General features: G+C 43.0%; 1 protein-coding gene across 2 annotated transcripts in view; it reads left to right on the forward strand.

Annotated features, from left to right (window-relative positions):
* Positions 1-20,649, forward strand: part of CYP4F22 (cytochrome P450 family 4 subfamily F member 22) — an 82,453-nt gene that overhangs the window by 25,611 nt on the left and 36,193 nt on the right. The window contains exon 3 of one of the 2 annotated variants that reach the window (XM_069971280.1): positions 11,726-11,870. The exons of the other annotated variant lie outside the window; for it this stretch is intronic. Within the exon in view, the coding sequence (XP_069827381.1) occupies positions 11,726-11,870 (145 nt within the window). The remainder of the gene's footprint in view (positions 1-11,725; positions 11,871-20,649) is intronic. 2 annotated transcript variants of the gene reach the window in all.

The following is a 20,649-nucleotide window of genomic DNA, read 5'->3' on the forward strand; positions in this document are numbered from 1 at the left end:
CGCAAAGCGGATCGGGCTGTAATAATCACATAACAATGGCTGGAAGAAGAAGACGACGAATTGCAATATAGTGCTTTTTCAAGCACTATTATGACATCATTATTAGTATATTAGTTGACATCATTTCCGAGATCACTGAAAACAATAATTGATAACAATTATAAATGTATCGACAACATCACCGTTGACATCACTGATGACATCATCGAAGACATCATCGAGTAGTGATGACATCATCGATGACATCGCTAATGACATCATCGATGACATCACTGATGACAACATCGATGACATCATCGATGACATCATCGATGACATCACTGATGACATCATCGATGACATCACTGATGACATCACTGATGACATCACCGATGACATCAATGATGACATCATCGATGACATCACTGATGACATCACCGATGACATCACCGATGACATCAATGATTACATCACTGATGACATCATCGATGACATCACTGATGACATCATCGATAACATCACTAATGACTTTACCGATTACTTCATCGATTACATCACTGTTGACGTCATCAATGACAGAACTGATGACATCACCGATGACATCACCGATGACACCACTGATGACATCACTGATGACATCATCGATGACATCACCGATGACAATCATTGACAACAATGATAACTTTATCGACAACATCATCGTTGACATCACTGATGATCATCAATAAGTAACTTTGGTACAATCCCTTTCAGAGCAACTTTGGTACAGTCCCTTAAGGAGCGACTTAGGTGCCAACACTTTAAATTAGCTATATACTGTCCCTTTAAGAGCAGCTTAAGTATTGTCCCTTTAAAAGAGACTTAGGTGCCATCCTTTGAAGACCAGCTTAAGTACTAACCCTTTAAGAGGCATTGACTGACAGGACCTTAGAATTTCTATTGGCTGCTATATTTCAGCTATTTGCCTAAGTGCTGTGATTGACTGTTAGCGTTTACAGTGTAACCATTATTCCCAAAAAAAACATTATTTTCTATGGGAAATTAGGGGTTCTTAGATGTAAATTTCCTAAAAACGAGAAATCCGATCGAAACCATTAATAGAAAGCACACCTGTCACCGCCGAGGGCTTCGAAGCGCAGTTTGGACGAAGTCTGTGCGCAAAGCGGTTCGGGCTGTATTAATCGCATAACAATGGCTGGAAGAAGAAGAAGACGGATTACAATATAGTGCTTTTTCAAGCACTATTATGACATCATTAATAGTATAATAGTTGACATCATTTCCGAGATCACTGATAACAATAATTGACAACAATTATAATTTTATCGACAACATCACTGATGATATCATCGATGACATCACTGATGACATCATCGATGACATTACTGATGACATCATCGATGACATCACTGATGATATCATCGATGACATCACTGATGACATCATCGATGACATCACTGATGACATCATCGATGACATCACTGATGACATCACTGATGACTTAACCGATTACGTTATCGATTACATCACTGATGACATTATCGATGACATCATCGAGTAGTGATGACATCATCGATGACATCACTGATTAAATCATTGAATAGTGATTACATCACTGATGACATCACTGATGACATTATCGATGACATCACTGATGACTTCATTGATGACATCACTGATGACATCACCGATGACATCACTGATGACATCATTGATGACATCACTGATGACATCACTGATGACATCACCGAAGACAATCATTGACAACAATGATAACTTTATCGACAACATCATCGTTGACATCACTGATGATCATCAATGAGTAACTTTGGTACAATCCCTTTCAGAGCAGCTTTGGTACAGTCCCTTAAGGAGCGACTTAATTGCCAACGCTTTAAATTACCTATATACTGTTCCTTTAAGAGCAGCTTAAGTACTGTCCCTTTAAAAGAGACTTAGGTGCCATCCTTTGAAGACCAGCTTAAGTACGGACCATCTTTAGTACTGACGGAGTCTGTACGCAAATCGGTTCGGGCTGTATTAATCGCATAACAATGGCTGGAAGAAGAAGAAGACGAATTGCAATATAGTGCTTTTTCAAGCACTATTATGACATCATTAATAGTATATTAGTTGACATCATTTCCGAGATCACTGAAAACAATAATTGACAACAATTATAATTTTATCGACAACATCACTGATGATATCATCGATGACATCACTGATGACATCATCGATGACATTACTGATGACATCATCGATGACATCACTGATGATATCATCGATGACATCACTGATGACATCATCGATGACATCACTGATGACATCATCGATGACATCACTGATGACATCACTGATGACTTAACCGATTACGTTATCGATTACATCACTGATGACATTATCGATGACATCATCGAGTAGTGATGACATCATCGATGACATCACTGATTAAATCATTGAATAGTGATGACATCACTGATGACATTATCGATGACATCACTGATGACATCATTGATGACATCACTGATGACATCACTGATGACTTCATTGATGACATCACTGATGACATCATCGATGACATCACCGATGACATCACTGATGACATCATTGATGACATCACTGATGACATCACCGAAGACAATCATTGACAACAATGATAACTTTATCGACAACATCATCGTTGACATCACTGATGATCATCAATGAGTAACTTTGGTACAATCCCTTTCAGAGCAGCTTTGGTACAGTCCCTTAAGGAGCGACTTAATTGCCAACGCTTTAAATTACCTATATACTGTTCCTTTAAGAGCAGCTTAAGTACTGTCCCTTTAAAAGAGACTTAGGTGCCATCCTTTGAAGACCAGCTTAAGTACGGACCATCTTTAGTACTGACGGAGTCTGTACGCAAATCGGTTCGGGCTGTATTAATCGCATAACAATGGCTGGAAGAAGAAGAAGACGAATTGCAATATAGTGCTTTTTCAAGCACTATTATGACATCATTAATAGTATATTAGTTGACATCATTTCCGAGATCACTGAAAACAATAATTGATAACAATTATAAATTTATCGACAACATCACCGTTGACATCACTGATGACATCATCGATGACATCATCGAGTAGTGATGACATCATCGATGACATCATCGAGTAGTGATGACATCACTGATGACATCATCAATGACATCATCGAGTAGTGATGACATCATCGAAGACATCGTGAATGACAACATCGATGACAACACTGATGACAACATCGATGACATCATCTATGACATCATCGATGACATCATCGATGACATCACTGATGACATCCTCAATGACATTATCGATGACATCACTGATGACATCATCTATGACATCACCTATTACATCATCGATGACATCACTAATGACTTCACCGATTATGTCATCGATGACATCATCGAGTAGTGATGACATCATCGATGACATCACTGATGAAATTATCGATGACATAATCGAATAGTGATGACACCACTGATGACATCATCGATGACACCATCTATGACATCACTGAAGACATCATCGATGACATTACTGATGTCATCATCGATGACATCACTGATGACATCACTGATGACATCATCGATAACATCACTGATGACATCATCGATGACATCACTGATGACATCATCGATGACATCACTGATGACATCATCGATGACATCACTGATGACATCATCGATGACATCACTGATGACATCATCGATGACATCACTGATGACGTCACTGATGACATCACCGATGACATCACTGATGACATCATCGATAACATCACTAATGACTTCACCGATTACTTCATCGATTACATCACTGTTCACATCATCAATGACAGAACTAATGACATCACCGATGACACCACTGATGACATCACTGATGACATAATCGATGACATTACCAATGACATCACCGATGACAATCATAGACAACAATAATAACTTTATCGACAACATCATTGTTGACATCACTGATGATTATCAATGAGTAACTTTGGTACAATCCCTTTCAGAGCAACTTTGGTACAGTCCCTTAAGGAGCGACTTAGGTGCCAACGCTTTAAATTAGCTATATACTGTCCGGACAGTATTAAGACATCAGCACTATTATGACATCATTAATAGTATATTAGCTGACATCATTTCCGAGATCACTGAAAACAATAATTGATAACAATTATAAATTTATCGACAACATCACCGTTGACATCACTGATGACATCATCGATGACATCATCGAGTACTGATGAAATCATCGATGAGATCACTGATGACATCATCGTTGACATCATCGAATAGTGATGACATCGCTGATGACATCATCGATGACATCACTGATGACATCATCTATGACATAATCGATTTTTATCATCGATGACATCACTGATGACATCATCGATGACATCACTGATGACATCACTGATGACATCACTGATGACATCATCGATGCCATCACTGATGACATCATCGATGACATCATCGATGACATCACTGATGACATCATCGATGACATCACTGATGACATCATCGATGACATCCCTGATGACATCATCGATGACATCCCTGATGACATCATCGATGACATCCCTGATGACATCATCGATGACATCCCTGATGACATCATCGATGACATCACTGATGGTTCACTGATTTACGTAATCGATTACATCACTGATGACATCATCGATGACATCACTGATGACATCATCGATGACATCATCGATGACATCACTGATGACATCATCGATGACATCCCTGATGACATCATCGATGACATCACTGATGACATCATCGATGACATCCCTGATGACATCATCGATGACATCACTGATGGTTCACTGATTACGTAATCGAATACATCACTGATGACATCATCAATGACATCATCGATAACATCACTGATGACATCATCTTTGACAACACCTATTACATCATCGATGATGTCACTGATGACTTCAAAAATTAGTAGTGATGACATCAGCGATGACATCACTGATGAAATTATCGATGACATCATCGAATAGTGATGATATCACTGATGACATCATCGATGACACCATCAATGACATCACTGATGACATCATCGATGACATCACTGATGACATCATCGATGACATCACTGATGACATCATCGATGACATCCCTGATGACATCATCGATGACATCACTGATGACATCATCGATGACATCCCTGATGACATCATCGATGACATCACTGATGGTTCACTGATTACGTAATCGATTACATCACTGATGACATCATCGATGACATCATCGATGACATCACTGATGACATCATCGATGACATCATCGATGACATCACTGATGACATCACTGATGACATCATCGATGCCATCACTGATGACATCATCGATGACATCACTGATGACATCATCGATGACATCACTGATGACATCATCGATGACATCCCTGATGACATCATCGATGACATCACTGATGACATCATCGATGACATCCCTGATGACATCATCGATGACATCACTGATGGTTCACTGATTACGTAATCGAATACATCACTGATGACATCATCAATGACATCATCGATAACATCACTGATGACATCATCTTTGACAATACCTATTACATCATCGATGATGTCACTGATGACTTCAAAAATTAGTAGTGATGACATCAGCGATGACATCACTGATGAAATTATCGATGACATCATCGAATAGTGATGATATCACTGATGACATCATCGATGACACCATCAATGACATCACTGATGACATCATCGATGACATCACTGATGACATCATCGATGACATCACTGATGACATCATCGATAACATCACTAATGACTTCACCGATTACTTCATCGATTACATCACTGATGACATCATCGATGACACCATCAATGACATCACTGATGACATCATCGATGACATCACTGATGACATCCTCGATGACATCACTGATGACATCACTGATGATATCATCGATGACATCACTGATGACATCACTGATGACATCATCGATGACATCACTGATGACATCATCGATGACATCACTGATGACATCATCGGTGACATCACTGATGACATCATCGATAACATCACTAATGACTTCACCGATTACTTCATCGATTACATCACTAGTGACATAATCGATGACACCATCAATGACATCACTGATGACATCATCGATGACATCATCGATGACATCACTGATGACATCACTGATAACATCATCGATGACATCACTGATGACATCACTGATGACATCATCGATGACTTCATCGATTACATCACTGTTGACATCATCAATGACAGAACTGATGACATCACCGATGACATCACCGATGACACCACTGATGACATCACTGATGACATCATCGATGACATCACCGATGACAATCATAGACAACAATAATAACTTTATCGACAACATCATTGTTGACATCACTGATGATTATCAATGAGTAACTTTGGTACAATCCCTTTCAGAGCAACTTTGGTACAGTCCCTTAAGGAGCAACTTAGGTGCCAACGCTTTAAATTAGCTATATACTGTCCGGACAGTATGGACCAGCTTTAGTACTGACGGAGTCTGTGCGCAAAGCGGTTCGGGCTGTATTAATCGCATAACAATGGCTGGAAGAAGAAGACGAATTGCAATATAGTGCTTTTTCAAGAACTATTATGACATCATTAATAGTATATTAGCTGACATCATTTCCGAGATCACTGAAAACAATAATTGATAACAATTATAAATTTATCGACAACATCACCGTTGACATCACTGATGACATCATCGATGACATCATCGAGTACTGATGACATCATCGATGAAATTGATGACATCATCGAGTAGTGATGACATCATCGATGACATCACTGATGACATCATCAATGACATCATCGAGTAGTGATGACATCATCGATGACATCGCTGATGACATCATCGATGACATCACTGATGACAACATCGATGACATCATCGATGACATCATCGATGACATCACTGATGACATCATCGATGACATCACTGATGACATCAATGATGACATCATCTATGACATAATCGATTTTTATCATCGATGACATTACTGATGACATCATCGATGACATCCCTGATGACATCATCGATGACATCACTGATGGTTCACTGATTACGTAATCGATTACATCACTGATGACATCATCGATGACATCATCGATGACATCACTGATGACATCATCGATGACATCATCGATGACATCACTGATGACATCATCGATGCCATCACTGATGACATCATCGATGACATCACTGATTACATCATCGATGACATCACTGATGACATCATCGATGACATCCCTGATGACATCATCGATGACATCACTGATGACATCATCGATGACATCCCTGATGACATCATCGATGACATCACTGATGGTTCACTGATTTCGTAATCGAATACATCACTGATGACATCATCAATGACATCATCGATAACATCACTGATGACATCATCTTTGACAACACCTATTACATCATCGATGATGTCACTGATGACTTCAAAAATTAGTAGTGATGACATCAGCGATGACATCACTGATGAAATTATCGATGACATCATCGAATAGTGATGATATCACTGATGACATCATCGATGACACCATCAATGACATCACTGATGACATCATCGATGACATCACTGATGACATCATCGATGACATCACTGATGACATCATCGATAACATCACTAATGACTTCACCGATTACTTCATCGATTACATCACTGATGACATCATCGATGACACCATCAATGACATCACTGATGACATCATCGATGACATCACTGATGACATCCTCGATGACATCACTGATGACATCACTGATGATATCATCGATGACATCACTGATGACATCACTGATGACATCATCGATGACATCACTGATGACATCATCGATGACATCACTGATGACATCATCGGTGACATCACTGATGACATCATCGATAACATCACTAATGACTTCACCGATTACTTCATCGATTACATCACTAGTGACATAATCGATGACACCATCAATGACATCACTGATGACATCATCGATGACATCACTGATGACATCATCGGTGACATCACTGATGACATCATCGATAACATCACTAATGACTTCACCGATTACTTCATCGATTACATCACTAGTGACATAATCGATGACACCATCAATGACATCACTGGTGACATCATCGATGACATCATCGATGACATCACTGATGACATCACTGATAACATCATCGATGACATCACTGATGACATCACTGATGACATCATCGATGACTTCACTGATGACATCACTGATGACATCATCGATGACTTCATCGATTACATCACTGTTGACATCATCAATGACAGAACTGATGACATCACCGATGACACCACTGATGACATCACTGATGACATCATCGATGACATCACCGATGACAATCATAGACAACAATAATAACTTTATCGACAACATCATTGTTGACATCACTGATGATTATCAATGAGTAACTTTGGTACAATCCCTTTCAGAGCAACTTTGGTACAGTCCCTTAAGGAGCAACTTAGGTGCCAACGCTTTAAATTAGCTATATACTGTCCGGACAGTATGGACCAGCTTTAGTACTGACGGAGTCTGTGCGCAAAGCGGTTCGGGCTGTATTAATCGCATAACAATGGCTGGAAGAAGAAGACGAATTGCAATATAGTGCTTTTTCAAGAACTATTATGACATCATTAATAGTATATTAGCTGACATCATTTCCGAGATCACTGAAAACAATAATTGATAACAATTATAAATTTATCGACAACATCACCGTTGACATCACTGATGACATCATCGATGACATCATCGAGTACTGATGACATCATCGATGAAATTGATGACATCATCGAGTAGTGATGACATCATCGATGACATAGTAGTGATGACATCATCAATGACATCATCGAGTAGTGATGACATCATCGATGACATCGCTGATGACATCATCGATGACATCACTGATGACAACATCGATGACATCATCGATGACATCATCGATGACATCACTGATGACATCATCGATGACATCACTGATGACATCACCGATGACATCAATGATGACATCATCTATGACATAATCGATTTTTATCATCGATGACATTACTGATGACATCATCGATGACATCATCAATGACATCACTGATGACATCACTGATGACATCATCGATGACATCACTGATGACATCATCGATGACAACACTGATGACATCATCGATGACATCACTGATGACATCATCGATGACATCCCTGATGACATCATCGATGACATCCCTGATGACATCATCGATGACATCACTGATGGTTCACTGATTACGTAATCGAATACATCACTGATGACATCATCAATGACATCATCGATAACATCACTGATGACATCATCTTTGACATCACCTATTACATCATCGATGACATCATTGATGACTTCACAAATTATGTCATCGATGACATCTTCGCGTAGTGATGGCATCATCGATGACATCACTGATGACATCATCGATGACATCATCGAATAGTGATGACATCATCAATGACATCATCAAATAGTGATGACATCACTGATGACATAATCAATGACATCATCGAATAGTGATGACATCACTGATGACATCATCGATGACATCATCGATGACATCACTGATGACAACATCGATGACATCACTGATGACAATCATTGACAACAATGATAACTTTGTCGACAACATCATCATTAACATCACTGATGATCATCAAAGAGTAACTTTGGTACAATCCCTTTCAGAGCAACTTTGGTACAGTCCCTTAAGGAGCGACTTAGGTGCCAACGCTTTAAATTACCTATATACTGTCCCTTTAAGAGCAGCTTAAGTATTGTCCGTTTAAAAGAGACTTAGGTGCCATCCTTTGAAGACCAGCTTAAGTACGGACCAGCTTTAGTACTGACGGAGTCTGTGCGCAAAGCGCTTCGGGCTGTATTAATCGCATAACAATGGCTGGAAGAAGAAGAAGACGGATTACAATATACTTTACTTACCCCCTTCTGTCGGTCCCTCTCCCGATGCTGGTCCCACCCCAGATAAATCACCGCCCCCTTGTGTGTGATTTCCTATTGACTTCGAACTCATCTCTTCTAATGTGCATATTAGTCAGCAGGCATTGATTTCTCGGCGTTGGGAGCGAGATCGGCAGGACGGGGTAAGTATTGGGAGCTCAGGGCTGACAGGTTTCCTTTAAGGTAAGAGGAGAACAGTATTAGCAGAGCAGTTTTTCATACTGCATACCTGTTTTGTGCATATCATGATGGCAGATTATAATATGAGTCTAATCCTAGGCTTTATGAACATGTAGTTCTAATGTTTTTCTGATATTACTTTTTGATGAACTACTTAATGGCCCTAAGGAGCCCTATATAATACACGCCTGTGTGAGCTTCTCTAACAGTCCCATGATGGTAACCTACTAGATGGTAACCTTTACTAGATGCTTGCCTCTGCCTTTAAACACTTCAGTTGGTGTCTTGCATAAAAAAAAAATCCTTCTTGTTCTGCGCTCTGCTAACAATAACAGTCTAAACTATTAACAAGATACTAAAGGCAATTCACAAGTCATATTCACTATGCGTGCTTTAGTGTGCTAACATTTCATCATTGCCAGAATATTAACTTGTGTATATTCTGATAGCCTGGTAAGCTATTTATTTGTTAAAACTCTAGTTTGTCCTTCATAGCTGCTCTTAAAGGGAACCAGTCAGGACAATTGTGCTGATATGGTTCCCTGCAGCACAGTATAGAGGTACTGTGCAGCTCGCAGAACATACCATGCAGCAGTATCTTTATAAAAGTAAAAAAGAAGTTTTATCATACAAGGCTGGGAGAGGAGCATCAACTAGTCATCTGGGCAGGGAGCCACCCATGACTGGTCGCGGCTGTCTGTGTCAGTGCAGCAATGATGACAGGCAGAGAGACCTGTTAGTGGCCTCCCTGCCTGTCAATCATCCCTGCACTGCACGCTGACAGGCAGAGAGCTGCGCCTCCCCTTTCCCAGGCCTCCTGCGGCATAATAAAACTTCTTTACCTTTTATAAAGCTACAGCTTCAGCTGATATGTTCCGCGAGCTGCACCGTAGCTCTATACTGTGCTGCAGAGAACCATATCAGCACAATTGTTCTGATTGGTTCTCTTTAAAGAGAACCTGTCACCATGAAAATGCTACCTATATTATCAGCATCATGTTATAGAGCAGAAGGAGCTGAATGGATTGATATATATCTTTGTGGGAACATATTTAGAACAACTTGTCATTTATTGATTGAAATCTCGGACCCTTCCATGCCAAGGAGTCCAGAGAGGGATTTCAGTCAAAAAGTTACAAGTTATACTAAATCTTTTCCCACAAAGATATATATCGATCTGCTCAGTTCTTCCTGCTCTATAACATGATGGCAATGGATTACATAGCATTGGTCACAGGTTCCTTTAATGTCAAGTAGAACAGGAAGCTGCAAACCTAGATGACCATTTTGGAGACAAATAAAAACTAGTTTTGGTCTTCAGTCCGTTGCTCCTAAGATTTTACTAATGTAATTTGCACCTTGTCTCTTGTTTCCTTTCCGAATGCTTTACCGTGCTTCACTCCTAACATCCTCCTGCTTTTTGCAGCAGTGTGAACTTGCTTTATGCCTGTCATTACTTGTAGTTTTTCCCTAATGAAGAGGGATTGCAGGAAGTCAGCAAGCGAGTCTGCATTTTAACCCACTACATCAAGACTTGGATGGGGCCAGTCCTCCCTTTAATATCACTGGTTCACCCGGACAGCATCAAACCAGTTGTTGTGGCTTCAGGTATTGTACTTGGAACCTTTGTAGGAACATCCAATCTTTTCTATTAGCTAGCTGAATGCTTTGATCAGTGTTGTTCTCCAACTTTTTTTAAATTATGTTTATTTCTATATAAGATGCACCAGCAAAATCATGAATTAATAAAATTATAATTTGCTTATTATTTTACAGGGTGGATTTATATTAGATATCAATATATATGTTACAGGGTTAAATAAGGTTTAGGTGAGTGTCTCATACAAGAACAAGGGGGCAAAGTCTGAAGTTAGTTGTGGAAAGATAAGAAACTATGCCAGAAACTACTGTTACTGAAAGAGTAGTAAATGCTTGGAACAAACTTCCAGCAGACAATTTACAGTAAGTGAATGGAAACATGCCTGGGATAAACATGTTTCTAGCTGAAGACATTTCTATATGGCGTGCGGATTGGCCAAAAAATTGCAAAACATTGGGGGACTGGCATACCTGTCTTAACCCTTTCACGACCATGGGTCATTGATTCCTCAATGTCTAGGTCGTCTTTGGACTTTATCTTATGGGATCATAATAGTCTAATCCAGGCGACAGTATACCCCAGGGGATAAACTCTATATCTGAGGGTGTAAAACAGTCTAGGCCAGACTATATCCCTCCAAGTTATCATGTCACTGGTTTTCTCACTTCTGTTCCAGGCTACAGTATACCTTAGGGGATATATTCTATACCGGGGGGTTCAAAATTGCTTAGACCCGAATATATCCCCTCAGGTCATAATGTTATCACTTCACCGGTTTTCTCACTTAATTTGTTAAAAATTGTGCAGATCTTTTTTTTTTTTTTTACATACTCAGATACACAGCTGCTTCCTCTTGTTGGGAAATACAGTACAGTGCTTACATTGAGTTGACAGTAGATGGCGCTGTCCCATGACTGCATCATCTGCTTTTTATTGGCTACGCAAAAAAATCATCATTAGACGCAAGTGCCTTGACACATCTTGCACAATATTTTGCACAATTTATGCCTAAGGCTGGGCTCACACTGTGTTTTTTGCAGTCCGTTTTTTTTTTAAGCCTTTTTTGCAAACAAAAAAAAAAAGGATTAAAAAACGGATCAAAACATTTTTTGGGCATACACAAAACCGCGTTTTTTTGTGTACGCTAAAAAAACTGATGAATTTTGATCCATTTTTAAACCGTTTTTTATTATGGGAGTTAATGGAAAAACTGATGCACACAAACGCTTCCTTTTTTTCATCTATTTTGCAGAAAACAGATGAGAAAAAAAAACAAAAAATGGACTGCAAAAGCTGTGTAAACCCAGCCTAAAACAGCTTGGCTACAAAGCTACGATAGGGTAGTATTTTGCGCAAAACCCGATGATAAATCAAATGAGAAAAGTAGTAAATAGGACAACACAACACCCCCCTCCCCCAATGCAAACATTGAGAAAAGGCGCAGGCAGTGGAAACTGATGTAAAATAAAGCAAACCCTTTAATAAGTCTTGCAAAGATATTTAAGTGCACAAAATCTCCTTACTAGCCCAAAATAAAATAGTGCAAACACAATGATAAATGTAAGTGTGTTTAGATTTTTAAGATTTATATCAGTCAGATTCTCACTTTACTAAGCAGATAAAGCTGAATCCCCAATAAAATGTTGAAAAATTAAGTAATTTGTGTGTATATCACTCAATGTTACAGATATCATGGGAGTATAATATGGCCTAAGGGTCAAAATATACCCCGCGGCATTATATAGCCTAGGCAATTTTAACTCTGGGCTATATAGGCTGTATAGTCTGGGCTGGGGGTATACTCTGGCATTGTGCAAGAATCTGCACCTGCTCAGAGCAGGTGTAGATTTTTGCCTGGTTTACATCTGTTTCCAGGTGTAAACCTTAATAAATCAATGTGGGAGGAGGCCATGCCCTGCCTTGCCACCCCGCCCACCCATCAGTTGAGCGGGGGATACGGCTGGCGTACGCCAGGGAGAAGGCAAGAATCTGCACCTTTTCTGTGGTGTACACCAGGGGTGTATGTTAGTAGGTGTCCCCCAGTGTGCACAAAAATGTGCAACTTTTTGCTATCTGCTAAATAAATCCCCCCTCCTTTCATTTTTTCTGCTTCTAATCTTCAATGTTCCTCCATAGGTTATACTGGTAGTCTGTACATGAAACAGAAGTCACAGCCAACGTAGTCAGAGCCACAGTATAAAGTAGAGACAATTCTTCCGTTTGGTACTAACAATTGAGTTTCTACTTAATCTCAGAAGAATTTATTGGAATAAAATAAGGTGTAAATGCCCTTATACATGGGCCGATAATTAGACAAATGAGTCTTCATAGGAACGCCAATTGACCAGGGAATGTGTGGACGATAATGATGACACATACAAAGCTACAGTAGTCACCTGGAGAGCATCGGCTAGTGTAAAAGGGTCCTAAGCCTAGATGATTAGGTTTTACGCTGCATGAGGTGTTTTTTTGTTGTTTAATCAGTCTGATTTTACAGACAGAGTGAACAATATATATCATTACCATGGAATTCTGAGGTAGTAGAAGAGGGTGAGATATACAGGACTATCATCACACTACCATAGTGTACAGCCTATACATAGAGTGCCTCTCATTGTGGAGGACCCGGGTCATTCTTACAGGTTTGTATAAGGTTTCATCAAGTTCACTAACAGAGGTTCCATAGACAACAGTAGAAAACAACCTGAAAGATAGGTACCATACGCAAATGTTTCGGCCCACTGACGTGTGAAGGCTGCCTTAGAAATGATGAGTAGAGATGAGCGAATTTACAGTACAAACTAAGCAAAGTGTTTTGTTAGGCTACAGGTGCCTGCCAAAGTAGGATCCAGTCCTGGGAAACTTCTCCCAGTTTCCCAGTACTGGATTTAGCTTTTCCTGGCACTAGGAGCCGAGCGGCACAGGGTTCAAAGGCAGCAGGCTGATAAGCCGACTGCCGAGCTAACGAATATAAATATAATATAAATAAAAGAAAATACTCATTGATCAGGGTACTGATTCCACCTCATAGCATCTGTAATCTGGTGATCCATTTGATTAAAGAAGGAGTACTTGCACACTGTCACACACTGCAGTATGTATTTTTTAGTATATTGGACTGTTGTCCACAGGGAGATCAACAAACACTCTGCACCAAAATCCATGTGATTTGGTGGAGATTTGTTGTACAGCTTTTACTGATGAATTTGTGTGCAACTGCTGAAAAATCTAACAGCTATTCGGTCTCTTGGAGATTTGATCCGTTTTCAAGTATGGGATCTGTTATCTGGATAGCTTATGCCTAAATTTCATATTTATATCTTTGCAGTCTCAGGCTATGTTCACACTGCGTATGAGTCCGGCCGCATTTCGTACGCCGCCGTACATGTGCGGCTGAAACTACGGGCTTGGGAAAAATCGACATGCGGCCAGATGCGTACGAACCGCGAACATACGCCCGTAGTAGACTTATGCTTCCCTAGCTTGTTTCGAAGCGATCTGAAGCAGGTCATTTACTTGAAAATCTTTGTACCAGCCCCGTAAACCACACAGAACCTTTTGGATCGAAAAATCAAGTTCAATTTTGCTGAAATAAGTACTCCGTACGGGACCGCACTGAAATCCATGGCCGTGAGTTTTAACATTTCCATCCTCAAACAATGGTCTTGTTCATTTTTCACAGCGCCGTATACGATCCGGCCGTAAGCTCATACGTAGTGTGCATTGTGCGGGCGTATATCGTATACTTTCAAGCAAACGCATCAACCTCAAAACTACGTGCGTATATTCGCGGTTCGCACTACGGCAGGAAACATACGCAGTGTGAACATAGCTTAATAAAATATTAGTTAAGTGAGTAAGGAAGACAAAGTCAGCTCGCCATGTGCAAAATAGCCTTGTGCTGTGTGATGGTTTCCCTCAGGAGCACGTGAGGTAAAGGCTGAGCCACACACCAGCTGGGCAATCAAATGAAGGAGAGGATCCACAGCTCCAAATAAGATATCCAAAATTTTATTTCTTGTCCATAAAACACATATAACAAAGATTAAAAAACATTCCGACTCATTCGGGGTGGACTCCCTTAATCATGGCAAAAATGACATACAGAATAATTCCTTATATACACAAGACAAGTAAGGCATCCCATATCAGAAGTATGCAGTGTCCCAGAACATGCAGACTACTACTCCTATTATGGCCATTTCTATTGCTGTGTCAATGCCTGTTCTGGTAAGTGTTTGCACTGCAACTGCTGCTGGTTTTCCCCTAGTATTCTCTGGTAATGTGCATTTTCATGTGTATTGTCATGTATTCCTGTGTATTATTACAGTGTACAGTGGTATGCAAGGCTGTTGATCACGTGACCTGTAACCATGGTTCCTCCAATGGCCGACTAGTTCTGGCCAGGAGCAACCATGTGACCTCCCACTTCCTCCTAACAAGTTAGTCTTCCCCCTGCTTCCAAGCAAGGAGGATGTGTGTCGTCCCTCTCCTGCCTCAGAGGAGTTGGGCTTCTTCTCTGCAGCCTCTTCACCATAAGAAGAGTGACTGATTCTGCTGCTGTATTCAAGTCTTCGGCTGTATCTGCCTGCTCAAGTGACCGGATTCTTCTCTCTCATCTGGGTGTCATTCCGTTATCTCTCCTCATCGCTGCAAGGATTCACAGCAAGTATTATTCTCAAGCTAATCCACCCAGCAACGCTATTTCTCTCATACTCCTACTCCCATCATCCGGCACGTATTCTCACAGCCTATGCAGCACCACTCCTGCTTTATTTGTCAAAGCCTGCTATATACCCGGTTGCATCCGGACAGAACTGTTGCTACTAGTTACCTCATCTATAATAAAACCGCTGTTACTGAACCCTGGCATTGGTGTCCACTAACTGGTGCCTTGACTAAGTGCAGCGAAGAATCGCATGCCCATCATCACCCGCAGATTCCTCAGACCGGCCCTACAGCTGTGCTGCCCTCAGGCCTATACCGTGACAAGTATAACCCCTGCAGCTGCCTCGGTCATTGCCCGCTCATAACACCAGCAGTGCGGAAGTGGCCCCCAGGGGCCAGGGCATCGCATTTGGCGTCACGAACAGGATAACGTACACCCCGCGGTGTTCATATTTGCTACCCCTCATCATCCTCAGAGACTCTGCTATTGCCGCGCTGCGGCCTGCTAAGGGGTCAAGTCAGCTGGTGACGCACTGTCTTCGCGCGCGCTCCGCCCCAGCTCCGCCCCGGCCCTGCAGTATCCAAGCCTCTGTTGCAGGAGGGAAGGAGATTGTGCCCGGACCGCCGAAAGCGTTGGTGCTGACTTCCGCCCTATCCCTCTCCGGTCCCGGACACCCTGCCTATCGGTGCCTGCTGTTCCCACAAGCTCTCCTCGCCTCTGCTTTCTTCCAGACGCCTTACACCAGAACCCCTCATTATGTCCACCGGCCATCACAGTGACTCTGACGGGTCCGGCAGTCCGCCGATGGCCCGGCCAAGACTTCCCGCGGCTCCCGTTGCTATGGCTACCGCAGCGGTCCTGTTCTTCATTGGGCCCAACAATCTTCCCAGTTATAAAGGGGAACCCCACACGTTGGCTGATTTCAAGGAAAAAATTTCCCGCACCCTTGAACTTGTCTCACTCTCTCCCACTCAGCAGGTGCAGTTGCTGCTAGGACAACTTGAGGGTCCCGCTGCAGAGGAGGTGCGGTCGTGGCCAGCTACGGAGAAAGCTAATGTACAACAGATCCTGGCCCGGCTGAGTAAAGAATTTGAGGTACAGTCACCCACGGAGGTCCGCCTTAAGTTTTATGACCGACGACAAAGGCCAGGTGAGACCCTCAGAGATTATGCACTAGCCCTCCAATCTGCCTACCGGGCCCTGAGACAGGTTGATACCATAGACCCCTCGGCTGTGGAGAGTATGATCACTGACCGCTTCATAGAGGGGGTCGACTCTAGACTCATCCAGAGCCAACTGCGTATGCTAGCTGCCCAAAACCCTACAATGCCTTTCCTGGACTTCAAGACTCTGGCTCTGAGGGTGGTTGGCATTGACAATCCCTGTGCCGGCTGTACTCCAGGTTCAGATTGCCCGGACCCGGTGGGACCTATACCCTCACCTCCAGTGCCCGCTATGGTTCCGCCGGTTTCAGCTATACAAGCTGCCCAACAGTCTATCCCGGCTAGTTCTCCAGCGATCCCTGCTCTCCTTACGCAAGTGGTTGACTCTCTCTGCCACGCCCTAAGGGGGCTACAAGGGGCCTATCCAACACCTCCACCACCACAGGACCCCTGCCCTGGGTATGCAGTTCCCGATCGGCCTCCTCCACAGAGACATAGATCCCCTGAGCGCCCCTACTGCCGCCACTGTAGGCGACATGGACACTACCGCTCTCAGTGCTATCAGTTAAACGGGCTACCCCTGGGTCCGAGGGCCAACACCCAGGAGGTCGAGATCCAGGCCCGCAGGAAGCACAGTGGTTCTCAAGGTTCCTCTCACAATGCCCGCATGTGACTCTCTGGGTGGACGGAGTCCCCCTGGAGGCTCTGGTGGATACAGGTTCCCAGGTTACCACTATCCCGAGGCATGTGTTTGAAGAACATTGGGATCTGAGAACCCTAGGTCCAGTTGAGAAATACCATCTGAAACTTATTGCTAGTAATGGTCGTCCTATTGTGCAACTAGGTTACTGGGAACCCACTGTCTGCATAGGGAAGCGAGAGCTAGCACGTCAGGGTATCATTGTTACTGAGGCTCAGGGAGATAGTGGGACCGTGGTATTAGGCATGAATATTATCCGTCATGTATTCACTGAAGTGTTGGATGCCTTGAATGCCTCTATGTCTTGTGCTTCTCCTCAGTACAGGCAAGCCGTCCAGAAGACCATAAAAGTGCTCACCGCTCAGTGGAAATTTGCCAATCCTCGAGGAGAAATCTGCCGTGTCCGCACTAGAGATGCTCGTCCGGTCACCATCCCAGCTAACAGTGAGTTCCTCATCTGGTGCAGGGTCCGTCCGGGCCTCAACAATGCTGACTATGTGGCTCTTCTGGATGCTACTGAAATTGAGGGGCAACCTCTTGTCAGGGCCGCTAGAAGCCTGGTGACCGTCTCCAATGGTCAGGTCCCTGTCCGTCTGGTGAACCTTGGAGACTCCCCAGCTGACCTACCCAAGTTCACCACCGTGGCCATGCTATACCAACTCGATCCTGAGGACATCGTCTGTGAGGAGACCATCGCCTATCAGAGCTCCATCCGTGGCACTCAAAGGGACTCAAACAGGGCTCTCGCCCCTTGGTGGGATGAACTCCATATTGGCGATGCCAATACCCCACTTGAATACCTCCACGGCATCCTCAAGGTGGTCAAAAGGTATCACGAGGCCTTCAGCAAACACTCCCTCGATTTCGGGAAGACCAATCTGGTCCAGCATCGGATCAACACTGGGGACCATTTGCCTATCAAAGAGAAACATCGGCCAATCCCTCCTGCCAGCTATCAGCAGGTCAAGAAACTGCTCAGGGAGATGAAAGACTCTAACGTTATCCAAGAAAGTCAGAGTCCGTGGGCTGCCCCTATTGTCCTCGTGAGGAAGAAAGACGGTAACATCCGTTTCTGCGTGGATTATAGGAAGATAAACACAATCACCCACAAGGATGCCTATCCTTTGCCCCGGATCGAAGAGTCTATTGCTGCTTTTGGGTCAGCCGCCTACTTCTCCACCTTGGACCTCACCAGTGGGTACTGGCAGGTGCCCATGGCACCCGAAGACCGTGAGAAGACGGCCTTCACCACCCCCATGGGGCTCTTCGAATTCACCAGCATGCCCTTCGGTCTGTGCAACGCCCCCGCTACCTTCCAGCGGTTGATGGAAAGGTGTCTCGGCCATCTCAACTTTCAGAGTGTCCTGCTCTACCTAGATGATGTGATTGTCTATTCACGTACCTATGAAGATCACGTCCATCATCTGGCTGAAGTGTTCCAGGTCCTAATCGATCACGGCCTGAAAATTAAGCCTTCCAAGTGCCACCTTCTCAAACCCCAAGTGAACTATCTGGGGCATGTTGTGAGTGCTGAGGGGATACGACCCGATCCAGAGAAGATCTCGGCTGTGGAACACTGGGATACCCCTAAGACCGTCAAGGAGGTGAGAAGCTTTCTGGGATTCGCCGGCTATTACCGCCGCTTCATTCCCCACTTTGCCCAAGTGGCTGAGCCCCTCAATGAGTTACTCCGGGGTTGCCCTCGAGAAAGTTACAACCGACGGCTCCCCGTAGAGTGGTCCGAATGGCAGGAGGTTGCCTTTCAAACCCTGAAACGCCTGTTGACTACGCCTCCTATACTGGCCTACCCGGACTATAACCTTCCTTTCCGGCTCTACACGGACGCCAGCTTCCAAGGCCTGGGAGCTGTGCTGTCCCAGGTTCAAGATGGCCAAGAGAGAATTGTAGCTTATGCCAGCCGGAGTCTTCGGGGCGCTGAAAAGAACGACAACAATTATAGCTCCTTCAAGTTGGAGTTACTAGCCCTAGTGTGGGCCGTCACCGAAAAGTTCAAGGACTACCTGGCTGCCACCCCTGTTACCATCTATACGGATAACAACCCGTTGGCGCATCTCAGCACTGCTCGGCTGGGCGCCCTGGAACAGCGGTGGGCTTCTCGACTGGCCAATTTCCAGTTTGAAATTAAGTACCGCAGTGGCAAGGCTAATGTCAATGCAGACCTCCTGTCCCGACTACCCAAGGGCGAAGAGGCCCCAGAGGACAGCGATTGGGAAGATGTAGAAATGCCTCCCTTC

The sequence above is a fragment of the Dendropsophus ebraccatus genome, chromosome 5 (assembly GCF_027789765.1).
Source record: "Dendropsophus ebraccatus isolate aDenEbr1 chromosome 5, aDenEbr1.pat, whole genome shotgun sequence".
NCBI lineage: Eukaryota > Metazoa > Chordata > Amphibia > Anura > Hylidae > Dendropsophus > Dendropsophus ebraccatus.